A 20,379-nucleotide genomic window follows, 5' to 3' on the forward strand; every position below is an offset into this window, starting at 1 on the left:
AATTATTATATTAACAACAATAATATTATCAATAATTAGAAGGGGGGGAAAGCCACAACAATATTCATATTACGTATGATTCTTCAATACTGACAATTAACAATTCATGGTAAGGCATGATAAACATGCTTAAAGTATCGTGTAACTAAATTCATTGATTTATTTATTTTACTTTGATTTTCTGCCGCTTTTGGCTAATTGTGAAGATGAAATTGATGAAGACACATTCACATACCCAGGCCAGGATTCAAACTTGGGACCCCTTGGTGTCATGGTGCACTCTACTAACCACTCTACCACGGAGGTTGGCTATTGTGTAAATAAAGTTTTGAATTTTCACGATGCTGTTTTTGTTGATTGTCCAATTAATTCTGAAGAACCAGGTGTGGCAGGTGGATGTTCATTGTGAGGAGGTCACCTGTGTGAAATATTCCTTTCTGTTTGCTATCATGATAGGGATGAACTAATGTTTAAATGCTGACCTCTGTATTTATATTTCATGATAGGTTATTCTCTCTACCCTGTGCACACAACTGCAAATCCTGTGCATTAACCTTTACAGTCCCGATCGTTCATATGCTGGCCAATGGCATTTTTGGCCACAGTCCCGATCGGTCATGTGCTGACCGATGGAACAGAACTTTTTCTCGTCACCTAGCAACTCTGTTCATTTTCTATGCTCATGACTCGAAGTGTGTGGAACTTGAAATCAAGAATCGATATGCATAGACAGTGACACTGGTGCTCTTCAACTCACTGGTGCTCTTCAATTCCCTAATGACGTCAGCAGCAGCTGCTAAGTTTACAACTCCTCTTTGACGGCGTAGTAAAAGGGGCATCGAATGACAAAGCTCATAGAAGTGAGTTGGTGCCATTGTAAATGCTTGTTTACACTGGTTGTTTACAATCTCATGCCTTGCAGGAAAGCGAGGTATGAGGAAATAGTTTGTTTATTGTTTTCCTTCTCAACATGCCGAAGCAGTTCATGGTCAAAAGTGTTTGCGGCGATAACTTTTCAGCTCATGGTCAAAAGTGTTTGCAGCAATAACTTTTCAGCAGGTGGAATGGACTTTGCACAATGCTTGCTTCAAAAGACAACCACTCCTTCTTCGGAAGGAAAATGAAAGGGGGAGGGGGAGTAAGAGGTAGGAACCGGGCTAAAAATAACTCTTGCACTTCATTGTGCATGTTGGCAACCCATGTCAAAAATAACTCATGCACGTCATTGTAAGTGTTGCCAACCTTCATTTTTTTTTGTTTCTTTCTTCAGATGGCACAAGGCATTAGGAACAAAACAAATATTGTATAATGTAGACATGTGGTTGCAAATAGGACATAGAATTTGTTCCTGTCCCATGTCTCAACAGGGATGGGGGAGGGCCAAAATTTTGTCTTTTCTTCTCTTTTTTTCAATTTTCACATTTGAAGCCACGAATAACAAAAAATACATACAGATAGCAACACTTCGTCTTTTCTGTCAAAGTACATTTTATTCTTAGTAAAATGTTTCTTGTTTCACTAAATTATCTGCAATAGGAAGGAAGCTATAACGATTTTTACTAAACCTTACAAAACTCGTTTAAATTGCCTGGGACAGAGGTAAAAACTGCATAAGCACCATGGGACTTTAAAGGTTTATACATTAACATTACTTAATAATTCATCCCTCGAAATTATATGCTGTCAATGTCTAAGCATAAAGCAGCTCAGCAGCTCACCCAACCTCTAATCGTTGGGTGGTCAGATCATGGTGCCCATCACACCATCTCCACCATAGCTCAGATTGAGATTATGTAGGGCCCTACCTCCACACTCCTTTATGCATTTTCATGGCTCTGTTCACTACATTTATGGCAAATGAAAAATCATCATGAAATATGTATCATTTAAAGAATACATGTTGCTAATGTAAAGAAAATTCAAATTATACCTCAAGTAGCCTCTGAACTCTCTTCACTGACACCCAAGCTTCTATGAGCCCGTTCAGAACCCACGGGAATGTGTTGAGTGGAAATATCAGCATGTTGAGGAGTGCAATGCTTGTGAATACCTGTGAAAACAATAAATAAATATAGATTACACTAGAGTTGAAACTCTGCACAAAAAAAGAAAACAATTTTAAAATTTTAGAAGGAACATCAATTTGTTCATATTTTATTTATGACCATTTACAAAATCTGTACGGTAACCATATTCAGCAATTTTAAAACAATAGAGCTACCAAATTACCATATTTGCCGGCATACAAGATGCTCTTCTTTCTTTTCAAAATGGGTCTGAAAAATGTGGTGAATCTTCAATTTTCTCTGTTCTAAGTTAGATGATTTCCTTCAGTGATAAAGATCCTTCCTCAAAAATGTGTACAAAAAAGGGCAAATGCGATACTTGTTTCATTTTGTATTTGTCATACAAATAGATTTTAATGGTGGAACTCATGTATCCTGTAGTTACCACATTCACATACGAGGTGCATTCAAGTTGAAAGTCTTGTAATTCATTTCTGTAAAAGTGCCTTCAAAAGTAAGCTGAAACTATTTGGTCTAGGAATTAATTCGTGCGGTTGTTACGCACACATTGAAGCTGTAGTTCAAACACAAAATACATAAATACCTTAAGAAAAATATTGTCCATTGCGAGCCACCACTTTCGCCCATCTGTCAGGCAAGTTACGGATTCCGTGGCGAAAGAAGTCCTCATCCTTTGAAGCGATCCAGTCAGAGACCCATTTTTCGATAACTTCTGAAGAAGTGAACCGCTGTCCAATCAAATCGTTATTCATGCATTCGAACAAGTAGTAGTCCGAAGGAGCAACGTCTGGTGAATACGGCGGGTGGGGTAAAACTTCCCATCCGACATTTTCTAAATAGGTTTTGACCGGTTTTGCGACATGTGGGCGAGCGTTATCATGTTAAAAAATAAGTTTATCATGTATGTTCTCCCATTCTGGTCGTTTCCTTGCCAGAGTTTGCTTCAAACGCATTAATTGTCGTCGATAACGTTCTCCATTAATAGTTTCACCTGGTTGCAGCAGCTCATAGTACACCACACCTTTCATATCCCACCATATGCACAGCATAACCTTTGCACAGTGAATATCTCATTTCGGTTGTGATGGACCTGGTTCACCTGGCTTCACCCAGGCCTTTTTTCGTTTCGGGTTCTCGTAATGGATCCAATTCTCATCGCCAGTAACAATGCGATGCAAAAATCCCTTTCTTTTCTGTCTTTGAAGCAGCAATTCGCAAATGGTTTTTCGTCTTTCAACGTCTCTGTCTTTCAATTCATGTGGAACCCAATGTGACATCTTTTGAATCATTCCCATGGCTTTGAAGCATTTTGAAACTGTTGTTTGATCAACGCCTAATGCTTCTGCAAGTTCTTCCTGCGTTTGACACGAATCCTGATCGAGCAATGCTCTCAATTCTTCGTCTTCAAATTTTTTTGGCTGTCGAGGTGGCTCTTGGTCTTCCAGGCCGAAATCACCACTTCTAAACCGTGCAAACCACTTCTGACATGTTCGCTCAGCTAGCACATGGTCACCATACACTTCCACCAAAATGCGATGACTTTCGGTAGCACTTTTCTGCATGTTTAAGTAATGAAGCAGAACACCCCCGCAAAAACACTGTCTCTGGCACGAACTGCGCCATGTTCAGTTGACTACAAAATGCTGTTGTTGACGCATCAATCAACTGCCCTATACTACGAACGATGCACGCTGACAGGAGTTTTCAACGCATGTGTGGATACACGGAACTGTGGGACGATACACTCGTTATGCCATCTCTTGTAGGTCCAGGCGCACAAATTAATTCCTAGATCAAATAGTAACACTTCTCAATGTAATTACTCTAAATATAAAGTTCCCTGTGCACACTGCATCATGCAATGAAGGTGCATATAGGGGGGATTTGGAGGTAGCGCCCCACACATTCTCGATCTTGGAGGTGATGTGATCAGCATCATGCACCAGTTACTCTGAAATTGTATACATTTTTTCAGAATGATGACACCATTACAGGATGGAACTGCTGTGACGGTGGTAAACTAGCAACCATAAAATGTAAGAAAAGTAGGGGTGTGCGAGATCCCGAAAAGTCAGGATCCGGAAAAAATTTACAATCCTGATCCTGACTTCAGGAAACGTTTTCCCAACTTTTCGGGATCCTGAACAGTTGGGAAATTCCAAATGGTCATTAAAAAGTGACCAATTCTCAATGTTCTCTGTATTGTAAGTATCTTGACACTTCTCGGAAATTGTTAGTTTCCATTACAGAAAACAGAAATGCTAACACCATCACTTAAGGGAAAATGACATATAGAATTCGAGATTTCCACAGTGTCGGGATATTTTTAACATTTCACGTTTCAAAAATTTACCAATTTGGTCAGGAAATTGCAAATTTTTCCCATCCAAAACATATCTCTCCCGCACACCCCTAAAGAAAAATGAAAAAAAAAATAACACTAAGTGCAAGGCCAGGTGAATAGGGAGCATTGTTGGGATTGAACAGCAGAGGTGTGACATTTCCTGGTTGCTTTTGTTGTTATGGAACCTATCTCGATGAGGCTTCCCATGTGTTCCAGACATCATGCACAATGGTGCACAAAATATCCTGTGAAACACCTCCCACCTTTACATGCAATCTCCTCAACAGTCAATCAGCAGTCCCCAAGTTACTCCAAATTACACAAAGAGAGATATAGGTAAACACAACACAACAAATAAATAAATAATAATTAATGTAAGCACACAAAATAAAATCAAGCAGCTTAAATAAAGAGCAAGAATGTACCAGTAGTGATCCAATACTTACACGTGCTGCAGTTAGTTTGTTACCAAGAAGTGAATAAGTAGTGAAGGTTAGAATGGATATGAGCACAGGCGTTGTGGCCCAGAAATAAACACACAAAGCATCAAGGTACTTCCTTCCTTTCAGATATTTCAATTCCAGCTCTCGCAACTCTGGAAAACGAAGGATTCGTAAACTGAAGAGTCCTATTGCAGCAGCTTATTATTTTATCTAATAATCAACACTTACCCCTTGGTTATTTTTAAATCTGAGCCGATACTAATATTGAAATATCATAATAATAATAACGTGGTGCAATAGCCCGTGAGGAGCATGCCTACCGACCGAATGCCAGCCTCACTCCCACTTGCCAAGGTGGGAGATCATCTAACAAGTTACGGGGTGACGTGTGTTTCGCACAACAAACCCCCAGTTGTTGTTGTAGGTTTCCGTGACTGGGCTACCCTACTCACTCGTAGCTCCCCATTCTACTGATGATGGTAGATGGCCACCGGTCCCATGCACGGGCTAAAATCTCAGGACAAAAGTTGTGACGCTTCCCCCCAGGAGACTTGAACCTGCGCACATCCCATATCCGGAGCCAAAAGCATGACGCCTTAGACTCCACATCCAGTGTTGGACAATGATGAATTGATTGATTGATTTGCTTTATTTTATGTCACTTTTGGCTAATTTGCGAATATGGGAATGAGTGATGGCTAGGGCTATGATTTTCATGACTTAGCATATTTTTTCTTTTGGTAAGGGTGATGTGTTCCCTAAATATATAGAAATTCATATTGTGAAAAAACTAATTGAATTAAGGTGCTTTTTAAGGCCATATTTTTGCATATTTGGCCATTTCTACATGATAAAGCATATTTTGATGGATTTTCAGTCATATTCGGCATATTTTCGCTTTTTCAAGAAATATACAGTCATTTTCCAAGTGGATTCGTTCTTATTCCCATGTTCACTCAAGGTTTTTTTTTTGTAGACTGCAGCAAAAGCTTTTTAATTTTTAATTGAAAATTTACATAAAGTATTCATTGTGCATTTCAACTCAGGGCCCATAAAGTGAACTAAAAATAGTATGTATATGAAAATATTTCAGCATAAGTTAGATATTGATGTTTGAAACAGTCCAGTTATAAGGGCATATTTTTCAAATTATAGTGCATATTTTGTAAAATTTTAGGTCATAAGAGCATATTTTATTTTGCAAATTTTGATGATTTTTAGGTCATAAAAATACTAGCCCTAGTGATGACATGATGAAATTGATGAATGGACATTCACAAACATCCATGCCCAGGCTGGGATTCGAACCCGGGATGCCAAGCGTCATCGCATGATGTGCTAACCACTTTGCCACAGGGGGCCGGCGGACAACGTTGAAGTACAAGTTAGAATTTATTTATGGATACCAGCCGATACTTTTCCAGCATTTTGGTCTTTCATGGGGTCTGCAAATATGCCATCTGACACTTTCACAAAGTCTAACTGTCCTAGAAATCAAGCAAAATTCAAAGTTTTACATTTATTTTGCACCAGTATTCTGAGAAAAGCTGGATTTTTTTGGTTACGTAACATGTATTTTAATATTCTGATTTGATTCTTGAAAATCTTAAAGCAAATCTCTCGCTAAACTGATGAACACAATTGGGAGTGGAATTCTTACATAAAGCAAACATTTCAAGCATGATTATTGGTAGGAAAAAGTCAGTCAGTTTTGATTATCATCAGTAGTACAGGTATGGGATCAATCAAAGTTATGACGATAAACCAGATGTCAAGTCATGTTAAACATCCAAAGATGTACATTTCAAACACTATTCATCTTACTGCGATTTAGGAAAATGTATGATATCACATATCACACGTCTATTACATTTTATTATCTTAAATCCAATATTTGATTGATAGATTGATTGATTGAATTGGTGTTTTAAGTTCACTTTAGTCATAGTAAGGCTAATCACGACTGGACCTACAGTTTCAAGTGGGATCCGAACCACTACGTGCCTCCACCGGGTATCGAATCCGGGACCCCTTGATTACCAGGCAAGACAATACCACTTTGCCATCGGGGAGCTGTGAATGACTGTTATGACCAGAACGTTAAGGTACATTTTATTGTTGGTGCTTTTTCAAGTTGAATCACACAAGATAATATGTTCATAGATAAAAAAAAGGGGGCAAAATCAATGAGATTTATAAATGCATTTATTCAATTAGTATATTTCTATCTAAAGTGACATGTTGAATATATTAATGTAAAACATGTAACCATGTACAAAATCAATGTTAAACACTTCACTAGCTACCTGATTCAACAAAAAATGTACATCAATTTATCAATACCGTAAGGCAAATAGTGTTCAAATCTGTGTACGACAATTTCCAGAAGATTGATGTTATTTTTCAACATGCTCTGAAATAGGTGCCTGTGAACATCAGGTTGAAATGTGGCATTGAAATCTAGTGCACAGTGAACATCCCAGGAAACACTTCATGAGACCATTGATAACACTGTCTTATGCTTCCAAAGCTTCATTCTCATTGACGGGGTGCATGCTGAACTGACATAAACTCAAATTACTGGTTATTGTTGCTGCATAGCTTCAGTGCCTCCTGGTGACGAAAATTGGTACTACTACTTTTTTTTTGTCAGCATTCACTTCTCTACTGTCTCCATAGCCTCTCTACCAAGTTCCACTGCAATCCGATGCTTCAAATGAGCTCCAGGGAGCTCTGTATAGGGTAACTTTAATTGTTGCACCCAGTACAAGTATAAACAAGATAGGTGCTAAAGAACGAATGCTAGTTGTGAGTTTTGAAGTAAAGCATGGTCTACAGGGGACTTTAGTGCACTGAAGGAGCAGGGTGCATTCATATATCCTGCATTAAATTTTCAGTAGCGTGCTAATTAATCCGAACAAGATGCATAGTTTTCCAGGTATACAATAAGCTTAAAATACGTTGCAGTTTTAAGCTTTAGTTTCACTTTCTTTTTAAAATAACTGCACATTCTTTCTCGATAATGCCCTGTGCTATGAACAACGATCCATTTTTACTCAATAGTTCATTGTTGCAGACCCCAAGTGGAGTCTATTGTTGAAGTATTGTTGAAGTATTTTTTGTTATCGTCGACAGACGAAGAGTCAGTTGTGTTTTCCAACAGGACCTAGCAAAATGTCAAACATCTCGAAAAGTCAATTAGTTCTTTGATAATAACAATGTACAAGTCCTCTCCTGGGCAGGAAACTCACCTCACTTAAATCCAATTGAAAATTTATGGTCTATCTGCAAAAGAAGGATGTCAAAAGTGGATTGTTTAACCAAGGAGAAAATGCTTTGTGCCCTTGTTAACGTGTGGTACCATGATGAAGAAATTAAAAACATTTGTGCAAATTTAGTGTCATCCATGCCTAAACATGTCATTGATATGATTACAAACAAGGGAGGTGACAAAGTACTAAGGGTATTTCTAAATACATGTATAGTTATGTATATTGCAGCAATTGCATTAAATAAAAAAATGTGTATCTAGTTCGGATTAATTTGCACGCTACTGTATTATACTATGTTAACATAAGGTCCTGAACCATATCCCCCCCTACTTTCTACCTCGTCTGAACACAGTGGCCTGGCTGCAGTGTTGCCAGTAGCATGCTTGTAATTACCACATTTTCCCATAATTCTACCTACGAGGGCTATTCTTTTTTCAACCTCCAATGGCGCTGCCTGGTGGCCAGTGAAGCGCTAGGAAGCGGGGCGTTACGCAGCGTGATTGGTGTTCCCTCCTTCCACTACCACCACCACTGCCAAAACCAATGCTTCAGTTGAAGCTGAGCGACGGGCACGTAGAGATGTCTTCTACAATCGACTCTCCCGCCAAGTGCGAGGTGTCTTACTGGTTGACTTTATGTAGCCGGGGACCACAATCAATGCGACAGCATACTGTGAGACAATGCACAGACTACGCAGAGCCATCGAGAACAAACGGAGAGGTATGCTGTCTTCAGGCATTGTCTTGCTTCGTGACAATGCCTGACCACATGTTGCTGTGTCAACCCAAGACTTTCTTCAATGATTCCACTGGTAAGTGTTTGATCACCCTCCCTACAACCCAGACTAGGTGCCGGGTGACTTCCACCTTTTCCCGGCGATGAAGAAGTGGTTGGGAGGACGGCGCTTCCACACCAATGAAGAGATTCGGGATACCGTGCAGACCTGGCTCAACAGACAGCCGACACCTTTGTTGCAGAGGGTATTGGAAAGCTGATGCATCGGTACAATAAATGTCTGAATCTTCTTGGTGATTACGTTGAAAAGTAGATTATACGTGTACATAACTTTTGTCAATAAACCCATTTTGCTCTTCACTGTGGTGATTTCATGCCCTATCGGAGGTTGAAAAAAAAAATACCCTCGTACATTTAAGTAAATGGCCATTCTTTGCAACCACAAAAGCTGACAAGTAAGACCTTGTAACAACTGAAATCTGGTTGTGGCATTTCACAGTCAAGTTTGAGTTTTAAGTCCACCGATAGGCTAATCGGAACTTGGCCTACAGTTTACAATGGGATCCAAACTACTATGTGCCTCCACTGGGTATCGAACAGGGACCCTTTATTACAAGGTGATGATGCAATCACTATACCATCAGTGAAGTCTCACAATTTTGCAGTCAATAAAGGAAGAGTTTTTTGGACAACACTCAGTCACAGATCATTTCTTTGTATTTACGAGTGTGTGTCCTTTCCCCTACCAAGTGCCCAAATTCTACCAGCATGTTGGTAGAAACGATAGATTGGCAACTCTTAGTGGCAGACAATCAAGGGGGAGAGAGAGAAGATAACAATGATTAAAAGTAGTTGATTATTAGGGGTGGGAAGCACAAAAGCGTGACCTTGTCCTACCTATTAAAAAGTATTGATAACAATCTTTACATGAAGATACAAATGCCTGACACAGACATGAAAACTTTGATATCTTTTCTTTTTCTTCACGGAGCCCTAAATTAACTCTCCACAAAAGTTTTTGATTTACACTATTTTTGGAGGTTAAAACTTAAAACGATTGGGCTGAATGTAGACAATTTCAGTGCTATTAGTTGCCACCATGACACTCAAATGCTTGAATGTAGGTCATTTTCTACCCAATCACAATAAATTATACATCAAAATAAAGTTCTTTTATTAGCCTTTTAAAAAGTAAAAAAGGGAAGATAAAGTTCCCCGTGTATATAGCACTGTGCCATGAAGGCACATTCAGAGAATGTGGGGGTAGGACCCCACACATTCTCAATCTCGGCCATTTTGAAGGTGATGTGATCAGCACATTGCCTTTTAAAAAGTACTGAAATAATTTTTGCTAATAGCAGTTCTTCTTAAAAACACATTTGAAGCAAATATTATTTCTCGAAAATTCTATTTTTAAATGTTTACTGTTATTGAAATACATTTCCCATCAAGTCTGATTTACAAAAAATGATTTGGCTTATCAGTTGTTGTGACTCGAAAGAGAATGGTGCAAAAAAAATCCAACATAGCCACACTAAACTTTATGCACTACCAGTGTGTACGCAAACACAAGTCCTCCATCTGCCATATTAGGTAAAAACAGAAGAAACAACTTCTTCTAACAGTTTAAAAAAATATTCATAATGAAGTTCTATACTTACTTCCAATCTTCCTCACAAAATGGTCCTCCCACACATGCAGCTTCAGCACTCTTATTCCATACAGGATCTCAGTCATCACCTTCACACGATGGTCCTTTCTTTCCATCAGTTTTGTACTTAATGTACCTAGAGAAAACAATAGACATATGTTCTAGTATTGCTTCTGCCAACATTCAATTGAGGAAAACTTCACAAATCTCTAAATCTCTACGCCTTTCTAGGTTAATCACAGCAATCAGGATGAAGTGATAAAGATGGTGTAACGAACATGCATGGATGGTTTAACCAAGGTTAGAACCTAGAACTCCTAGGGCTGTAGTACGGCATGCTAACCACTTGGCAATCAAGGCTGGAACTAAAAGATTTCAGTACAGTCTCTCACCCTTCCACATGTGTAGCTGAGTGCTAGTACTCTCACCTCTGTAATGAATGATTTCAGGATTGATGCTAATCAGAGACCCAACATTTAGGTTTACCAATATCACGTGATAATTGGGGAGCTACTTGAAAAAAATTATAAATATCTAGAATGATGGACAATAGCAGCAAATCAAGTCACCAAATACAAAGGTCTTCACTCTGATATCTTTATTGTGTCACAGAGTTTTCCGAGTTTACCTATAAACCAATACGTATGTGTACATACGCAATACAGTCAATAAGTTCGTGGACTGGCCACATAGTGTCCCTGTGGTGCATTATAGCAGATAGGTGGCACCACTGGATGCTGCCGTGTCAGTTCTTCTCTCGTCCCAGCAAGAGGCAGTTGCATGCATACAGTGTAAGCAGAACTACGCCTCTGTTGTGAAGGGTAGTTGAATACGAGCAGCGGAACTCGAGAATGTTGCAGTTTGAGCAACAGGCAAATGTCAAGTTCTGTCAAAAATTAGGCAAATCTGCTAGCAAAACATTTCAAATTATGAAGCAAGTGTACAGCGGATGCCTTGGGCTGCAGTGCTGTGTTTAAGTGGCACCAACGCTTTGCGCAACCTGAACATGTCGCGTATTTCCCAGCACAGTGTTATACCAACGTTGGCAGATGTGCATAGCAGCCAACAGCAACTATTTTGTGGGACTATGTGGATCTGTGCAAATGTACACCAAAAAATAAGTTCTATTTGCAAATATTACCACTCAAGTTCTGTTGTCATGATGGTGCGCATGCAAAGTAGCATGCTGACTTTTGGCAACGTACGAGTGCCATTGTAGTAATTCAAACAACATTTATGCATTGCAAGTGAAGTGCACAGTCTGTAATCCATTTCCTGAATGCAAGGAACATGAAACTGTTTCAAATTTATTGTCAACTTTGAGGGGTGCATGGGAAACATGCCATGGGTGAGGCTCTTCAATGAAGGCTGCAGAATGATTGGCAGAGTGACTGACTGTCTGTAGTGAATGATGATTTGTTGCACGCAGTTGAAGATAACATTACAGAGTGACATAATGCTGGTTTGTCTGTTCCCTGAATTCTTTCGCATGAATTTCAGTCACTTTTTTCCAAAAATTGTTTCAAATAAACTTCGGTTTCAGAAATTGTGTGCAGGCTGGGTGACAAAGATGGTTATGGAAGACCATACAATCATTTGCATCGCAGGCAACATCGTTGTACACTTCGCAACATCTTATTTGACCGAACCCGAAAGAATTCTAAGTCCCGAAATCATAAACTTAGCAACATTGCACTTCAGCTCCAGCTGAGAGTAGCCAACTTTGAGTAGGTCCTTCCACTAGACGAAAAACGCTGTGGTGATAGGTTTTCAATTTAACACTTTCCATGAACTTAGAAACTATAAACCGCTATTATAATACGCAATCAAACAGAAATAATAAATTGGAAAAAGAACCTTGAAGGACATTTACGATTCTGCTTGCTCGACTTGAAATTTGGGGGGTTTGAAACACTGAATAGAGTTTTTCTCCACCTGGAGGAAATTGCCATCAAGTTTGTGCAGAAAGAAGCAAATTTGTGAGGAGTTTATGCGACATTTTATTGACGATACCTTGCATAACATCGAACAGTTCTCAAAAACATATATTTTACACGACTTGTCGAGAAAATGTGCTTGAAACACAGGAAGGTGGAAGACTTCATAAACGTCAACATGTTTTTAAGGGTATAACGTCAGTAATTTAACGTAGAGCAGTTGGTTAGGCGCTGATATCCTTACTTTTCATCAAGCGTGAAAGGTCGCGGGTTCAAATCCCACCCTCTCCTCTATCTTTTTTCTCTTTTTTTTGTTTGATGAACAGATACCGTTGATATTAGAATATTTAAAAAATGAATCCGATGCACACTGCGCATATTTCCCCTTAGGAGTTGGAGATTTCCAGGATTTAAAGTTAAAACTTTTCTTTTTAGTTATTGTTCATATGTTGTGTTAACACACACATCATGATTAATTCACAAATCACATATATGTATTCAGGATGGAAAAATGTGTTTGTTCTTCACTGACACCTAAAATATTGATTATTTGATTTCGATATACTAAAAAAAAGATATACAGTTATGTTAAGTAGTGATGTAGTGCAGTACTGTAACGAAGGAGAGCGTTTAATGAGTTCAAATTGCTAAGATTGGTAATTTTATGTCCGTTCCTTCGTAATGACTGTTTTTAATCCCCTCACCACCATCTTACCATGCGTCTAAAACTAATAGTAAATCGCTAATTAATGTAAGTAAATTGTTATTGCGACGAAGGCCGATTCGATAAGAAACTACTAATAAGTATTTATATAGTGAGTGACAAACAAAAAATTCAAAACCTTATAATGATCGTTAATTCATCACTGCTTTGTATCTAAAATGTTTGTCTTCTTTGAACAGAAAGTACGAGTATCAGATATAACAAACTTTCCGCACTAACTTTGCAATATTCGAAACCACCATTACAGACTTAGCTCTACGTAACTTGATTCTGCGCATTCCACGTGGCATGTGACTTCCTCCTATCATCGAAATAACTTTCTCTTACTATTTCCTTTCCTCTCGTGAAATACAGAGACCAATGTTAACTTCTTAGCACGGTGAATAAACTTTACACCCAACGATATACTCCTGAAAAAATCCTGCCTAGGTGGAGAATCGAACATACGACTTCCCACGTAAGAATCAAGCACGCTACCTCTTCTCCAGGTGGCTCATGTTAAAATTTGCTACCAGTTTGAAGGAACCAATTCACACATAATGTCATATCAATAATTTCCTCATGGCAATTTTCATGAGGAAACAAATTCAGATAAAATCGAGAAACGCTGAAAGGGAAAAATGAAGAACATGTCTATTGGCGTTTTGTCATATTTTGTAAATTGTGTAAAAATTCCATGTTTTGAACAAGCAATCGTTTAGTTACGAAGTATTTTGTTGTTTGTTTAAAGTAGGAACACGAGAGCGAAAAGGAGTCATTTGAACCAGACCCGTTTGACAAGAAACTTGAGCTCTTTTCCAAAGACTGTATGAAAAGAGAGAGCAACGTATGAAATATAAAATATGTGTGAAATTAAAACAATGGAAACCTTGAAAGATAATACTCACGAACTTCAAACTATGAAAAACATATTTTCGTGGTGGAAAACTCCAAGTCATTTTCGAAATATGAACTTGATGTTTTTCTTTATTATGAAGTGGAGATATGGGACTATACAATCCCTCAGCAAGAAAAAATTTAAGTAAGCTACCTCCAACTTTTTCAATGGTCATAATTACTAATTAGGGTCCGGAAGTTGATGAAAAATCCAACTTTTTTCTGACCCTTAAAAACAATGCTAAATCTGATATCATGTCCGTTTCCCTTCAGTTAGAGCCGGAAAACATTTCTATTTTACATTTTGTTTTTGCATTTTTCGGCCTTTTTTGGCTGTTAGTTTATTTGTCAGTATTTTTAACAGTTTTTGTTGCATTTTTACTTATTTTTGAAGTTTATTTTTCACCTCCCCTGTTGTTTTGTGCATTTTAAATGCATTTACTAGTAAAACTTACATATTTAGATTTCTTGACATGGTCCTTTTAGCAAATTCACCATGAATCGAAAATACGGTCAATGGAAAAGCATAATATTATTCTTAACTGAAATGTTTGGCAATGGATTAAAATACTTTGTGTGAAGATCTACTTTGAGGTTCTTTTTCTGGACACTACTATTATCGCTTTAATCTGTAGTTTTAAAGTAAAATTAGTCACAATATTAAATGCAATTACACTCTGGTATACGCGAAGCAGAACTGTATTTTCGGATGCTGGCCGACTACAGTATCATAGAGGGCCAACTCTGAAAGGAGATGAATTGGTTGATTTGGTGTTTTAAGTCAACTTTATGCATAGTAAGGCTAATCGGGACTGGACCTACAGTTTAAAGTGGGATCCGAACCGAGTGCATAAAATAACGTGAACCGTGTGGTGTAGGGGGATCGTTTGCTTATGGAATGGAAGGTCATGGGTTCAAACCTAATTCTTTGCAAAATCTTTTTCGGGAAGTAAACGGCTTTGGACGAGAATGCTTATCTACGTTTCTTGGATATTTCCGTTGATATTTATGCGATTTATGTCCAGCATTTCCGGATGCAGAAAGTTGACATGTAAGTTCTTAATATGTGTTAACTTATAACAGCTGAATGAAAGGAAAAGTATTTTATAAAATCCTGCCAATCACTGAAAGATTAAAAACATTAGTAGAAGCATTACTTGAGGCATGCACAGTGGCGACGATTATGGAGTGTGGAGGGGCAGATGACCCAGCACTCTGTTAAACATTATCTACCAAGGGAAAGAAACTGTCCTTGCCCTCCCCCTCCCTCCCACCTTGCCCCATCAGTTATGAAACCCAATCGCCGCCACTGAGCATGCATCGCATAAATATTGACAGTAATATCATATAATATTATATTACGTTATTAGAACACTTCGTACTCGGTAAATAAAAAGGAAAAAATAATAAGGAAAGGGTGGGATTTGAACCTACGATGTTTCGATCTTGACGAAAACAGTAAAAAAAAGGAAATGCAGTCATCTAACCAACTACTCCAGGAGATTGCTAACAAAGAGCTCATTAAATCACGTTAATCTCAGTTGAAGCAACGTTGTGCAGGAGTTTCGAACCATTTTTCGCCAATAACTAAGGAAAAGACACACTTTGCAAAATCGTTTGGTGTTGGCCAAGGTATCTTTACTAAACATTTCGCATAAAATCACCATAAATTTACCATCTTGCATTCAAATGTGACCGCAATTCTTTCCAGGTGGATGAGAACCTGTTCAGTGTTTCACAATGCACATACATTTTCCTATTTTCAAATTCAGAACGAAGAATCTTGAAATATTTTAAACATTCGTATTTCTACTTAACATTTTTTTGTCTACTCATATATTTTATTACTGCTTTAGGGTATCTTTACTTTATGGAATGTGAAAGAATGAAAAAAAATCACGAGCGTTTTCATTCAGGAAGAAGAAATGTTGCAAAGTTGGCTAGTCTTAGTTGGCTCTGAACCGTTATGCTGCCAAATTTACGAATTCAGGACTTCGAAATTTTTCAGGGCGGTCAAATAAGATGTTGCGAAGTGTACAATGAAGGGAAACATAAACTAGCAATCCAATTTCACTAGTGCCTCAACAATTGTGGTAACTGTTAAAAAGTAGTGTACATAGTATACTCATCAAATGGCAATATAAATGGTTTGTAAATACATCCTATTTTTCCTTGATACATCATTGGAACTTTCTGTCTGAATAACCCTCGTATATTTTTGCAATTTTATGATAAAGAGAATGAATGATAAACTGATGAAACAGATGATTCGGGACAGACTCTCTTCTCTCTCAACAACACACATACATGCAACCATGCACGCCTTATCCAGGATTCGAACCTATAACCCTTAGCATCATAATATGATATACAACGTTGTATATCCACTTTAAAAGCATGTATGTTAAATATTTATCCTTCACACTGGTGCACCCTAGTCTTTTCTCTTCTTTTAAAAGGATGACAATTTGCTCCTCCCCCTTACAATGCAATTATAGTTGAGCAACTAGGAGAATAATTACATCTTTGGAAAAAAAAATGTTTGGTATGTTTTAATTTAAATTGCCATTTATATTACAACTAAACTTAATATCATGTATGCTACATATGAGATCTCCCAGTTTCAAAGCTTAATCAAGTCTCACAACAGAATACAGAGCTTTCATATTTGGAAAGAAAAGATACATAATAAATATACTATTTGATAAAAAAAAAGAAAAGCTATTTTTCGATTACTCCATATATGTATTACAATAGATCACAAATAATATGGATAATATGGTTATGCCTACCTATTTTAGAAGCAATAACTTTGTTGATAGGGATTAGGACAATGCTGAAACCCACACCAGCAAGAAATGCAAGTCCTACTTGCTCGTAGAGGAGGTATAGTGCCACCGCAATCTGAAATTAAACAGGTGTAATTCAAGTTAAAATTATGACAGTCACACACGGAAATGACGAGGGAAAGTGAGTAAATAGGTTGCATACAGTTATGGGATAGCTGACAATACTAGTTTTAAAAGTTCCAGCATAACTCAGCTTGATTACAGACATTCTGAGCAGCTCTATATCAAAAACCGGCAACAGGCAATGTGCCCAAAGTGAAAGTGCTTCATATGGTTGTGTATTTATTGTGAGCAAATCTGCAAAGGATATTCATTACTAGGGAGAAGACTTTTAGGTGCTAAAAAAAATTAAAATATTTATTTCTTATGGTTTAAAAAGAAGGGAAATATGTGGCTAAAATTATAGACAGCAGGACATTAGTTGCTTATTGCATTCTGTTGATTACGATGAACAACAAAGCACATTACGAAATTGTCCCTTGAAAATATATGTCAATTACATCTGAAAAATGACCTGTATTGTGAAATGACCTTTCCACATCACATGTAGTCAGATGTGCATATTTGAGGTGTGGAATGTCATGCACACTTACATCATACATTTCACTCACATGTTCACTCTCCATAACCTGAACAACATTGCACAGTTTTTGGTACCCCATGGTTTTGTCCAATGAACTTTAGAATTTGTCTTTAAGCACCTGCAAGCATGTCCCTGTTCAATTTCAATTTCTTTTCAAGTACACTAATAGTTTTGTAAAGCACTTATGTCAAAGTTTCCAATTTTTTTTTTATCCCACCACAAAAAAGCTTAGATTTACAGATAGGAATCCCAAATTTCCAGTTTGGTTTGCTTCTCTATTTACTCGAATTTTTATGCTTTCAGCTGTCGGATAATCAAGCCTGTCACAGTCTACAACTATGCGACCCTGCCAGAGGCAGCAAACGACGGTGAAGGATGATGACGATGAATTCCAAATAGTTTTGTAAACATCCATCTTTCAATAAATATTGAAGCATCACAAAGTATTTCATCTATTTAATGCATTAATTACAAAATATGCATTTACACAAAGAATTTGGAAACTTTATTTTAAAATATGCATTGCAAAATGTATAACTATCCGAGCCCTATTCATTACTAAATGTTTCCTGTGACAAGTGTTGAATCAGTACACAATTAGGTTCAGAGGCGAAGATATAGTACAAGCAACGCAAGCACTGCTTACATTATTCGAATATCATTTAATGTACTTAATGTTTTAGCCTTAATTAGTTTGCATCGCACTCGATTTCGCGAAAGATTACGGCCGCACCCGACATGGCAAAGCATGAAATACGGGTGGAAACCATCCACAACGCTTCAACAAAAAGCTCTGCTTCCTGAGCTTGCGTGATTCCCGAAAATAGCTGAGCTCAACCGAAAGCAGGATACATTGCCAGCAAAAACTAGTAACGAATATTTGTCTTTATGAACATGTAAACAAGATTGCAAATATAATAATAATTCTTAGTCATAAAAATAACTAAAAGGAGTTATTATCACTGTTCTTAATTCCATATATATCATTTTATATTACAAATTATTTTATATTTCGCAAATTGTAAAACACTTAAAAAAAATTGACATTGGGAGTTGGGCAAGATGGCAAAGGGTGAGCATTTGTGTTTCCAGGAAGTGCAATGTCTGCATCCCCATGAAGAGTTTCCCCAGGGAGGAAGGGAAGATTCGATGAACCTTGGTCTACACCCTGCATCCTGGTCGATCCAGCTCAAATTAAGTCAGAAGTGTTGAATACTAGCAGTGTTTTCAACTCCCAAATTATTTACACAGTAATTCAAGTGAGCTGTTTCACAAATTTTACAACTACATTCAATAAATTGACTGCTCTTGAATAAAACTTGGGGTGAAAATAAAGCTATCTGAAAAAGAACTATCTACTGATATTTGTACAATCACAGAAATCAATCGTATAGATTGTGCACATTATGAACACAAGAACATATTTTAAGTTTCATTGTTGTTGTTGAGTTCATGTTTTAAGTCCACTTTATGCACAATAAGGCTAATCAGGACTTTGACGTTCCTTTTCTTAGGAATACTGGGCCGAAGGGGAAGGGGGGTGTCTCCCACCAACCCCCTTCCCCCTGGGCACGGCACTGTATGACACTTCATTACTTAAAAGTTATTATTATACTCTTTCTGCTGTAATGATTCTGATAATATCTATCACCAAACTGATACAATCTTCCCTTCGTGAGGGATAAAATTAAGAAAATAGTTTGGTTTCACATTCTGTTGTTTCAGAGATTATCAAAGTGATCTTGTATGGATACTTGCATTTGCAGTTGTGGAAAGAGCGTGGGAGAAAGTCAGTGTTTGTTGCATCGTATTTTGTGCTGTGAATTTATCGGAATGAACACGTATTTAGGAACGGTTGATATGTTGAAGTGGGTGTGTATTATTGAGCAATTGAAAACTGCTTCGTTTAGCTCGAGAGAGAGAGATAAGTGTGAAAATGAAAATCGTGGAAGGGGGACGACCCAACACCGGATTTACCAGACTTCAAACAAGTTAGCCCAAAGGGCTTAGTGCGACATTTCCAAAGTAATTTGAACAAAAAGTTTATTTGGCTAGCAGGTTGTGAAGAACGCAACAGGTAGTATTACTGGCTATGTATATTGTTCGCCGTGGACAAGACGAAGTCCGTGTGGTGAAGTACAGGATATTGTCATCTGAATAACGTGCACAATGCATTACAGAGACACGAAAAGGCAGAATCTCACATAAGAGCATTCTTAACTCTGAAAGAAATTGGACAATCTCGTGTGGATTTTGCTCTGGATCACCACAGATTAGTGATGACAGAGCGGCATAACAAAGTTGTTCATCAAAACATGATATTTTGAAGCATCTTGTAAGTGTATTGTAAGTGTAACAACCTTTCTTGATACTCAAGAGTTAACATTCCAGCAGCACAATGAAAGTGAGGCATCGTTTGGTCACCATTTGCCCACATTAAAAAATAATGAACAAATAAATATACTAATAAACAAATAAGAAATTCCGTACCCCTTTAGTCGTATTTGGAAAGTTCGCATATGTAAGATGTTTACTACCATATGAATAACGTTATCTGGAATTTTGAAAGTGAATGTGACCTTTGCACATCATATGGTTTATTTTTAGTACCGCCACTTCATTATGATATTTTTGCCAAATCCAGCGAGCGGGTAAATGAGGCTATAAACCTTGAATACTCCCCTTTCCACCCCCTTCGGCATGCCACTGTACTACATGTTTTGTTGAACTGAAACATCGCTTACCTCCTTCATAAGACTACACTTTGCTACTGAGTAGGTTGATACATTCTGTCAAACAAACTCAGTTACCTATGAAAACTGACTTGGGCATCCTGTTGACACAATAATTCTCATGTTGTAGCGTCGTTGCCTTGTAATCAAGGGGTCCCGGGTTTGATACCCGGTGAAGGCACATAGTGGTTTGGATCCCACTTTAA

General features: G+C 37.8%; 1 protein-coding gene across 4 annotated transcripts in view; it reads right to left on the reverse strand.

The window, feature by feature from the left end:
* The window catches only part of LOC145989780 (ATP-binding cassette sub-family C member 10-like), a 119,090-nt gene that overhangs the window by 72,425 nt on the left and 26,286 nt on the right, over positions 1 to 20,379 (reverse strand). For all 4 annotated transcript variants that reach the window (XM_083125109.1, XM_083125111.1, XM_083125112.1 and 1 more), the window contains 4 exons: positions 16,802 to 16,913; positions 10,483 to 10,608; positions 4,818 to 4,966; positions 1,931 to 2,050 (listed from right to left, as the gene is read on the reverse strand). In XM_083125109.1, coding sequence (XP_082981235.1) covers positions 1,931 to 2,050; positions 4,818 to 4,966; positions 10,483 to 10,608; positions 16,802 to 16,913 — 507 coding nt within the window. The remainder of the gene's footprint in view (positions 1 to 1,930; positions 2,051 to 4,817; positions 4,967 to 10,482; positions 10,609 to 16,801; positions 16,914 to 20,379) is intronic.

The sequence above is a fragment of the Lepisma saccharinum genome, chromosome 7, assembly GCF_977018435.1.
Source record: "Lepisma saccharinum chromosome 7, izLepSacc3.1, whole genome shotgun sequence".
Lineage (NCBI taxonomy): Eukaryota > Metazoa > Arthropoda > Insecta > Zygentoma > Lepismatidae > Lepisma > Lepisma saccharinum.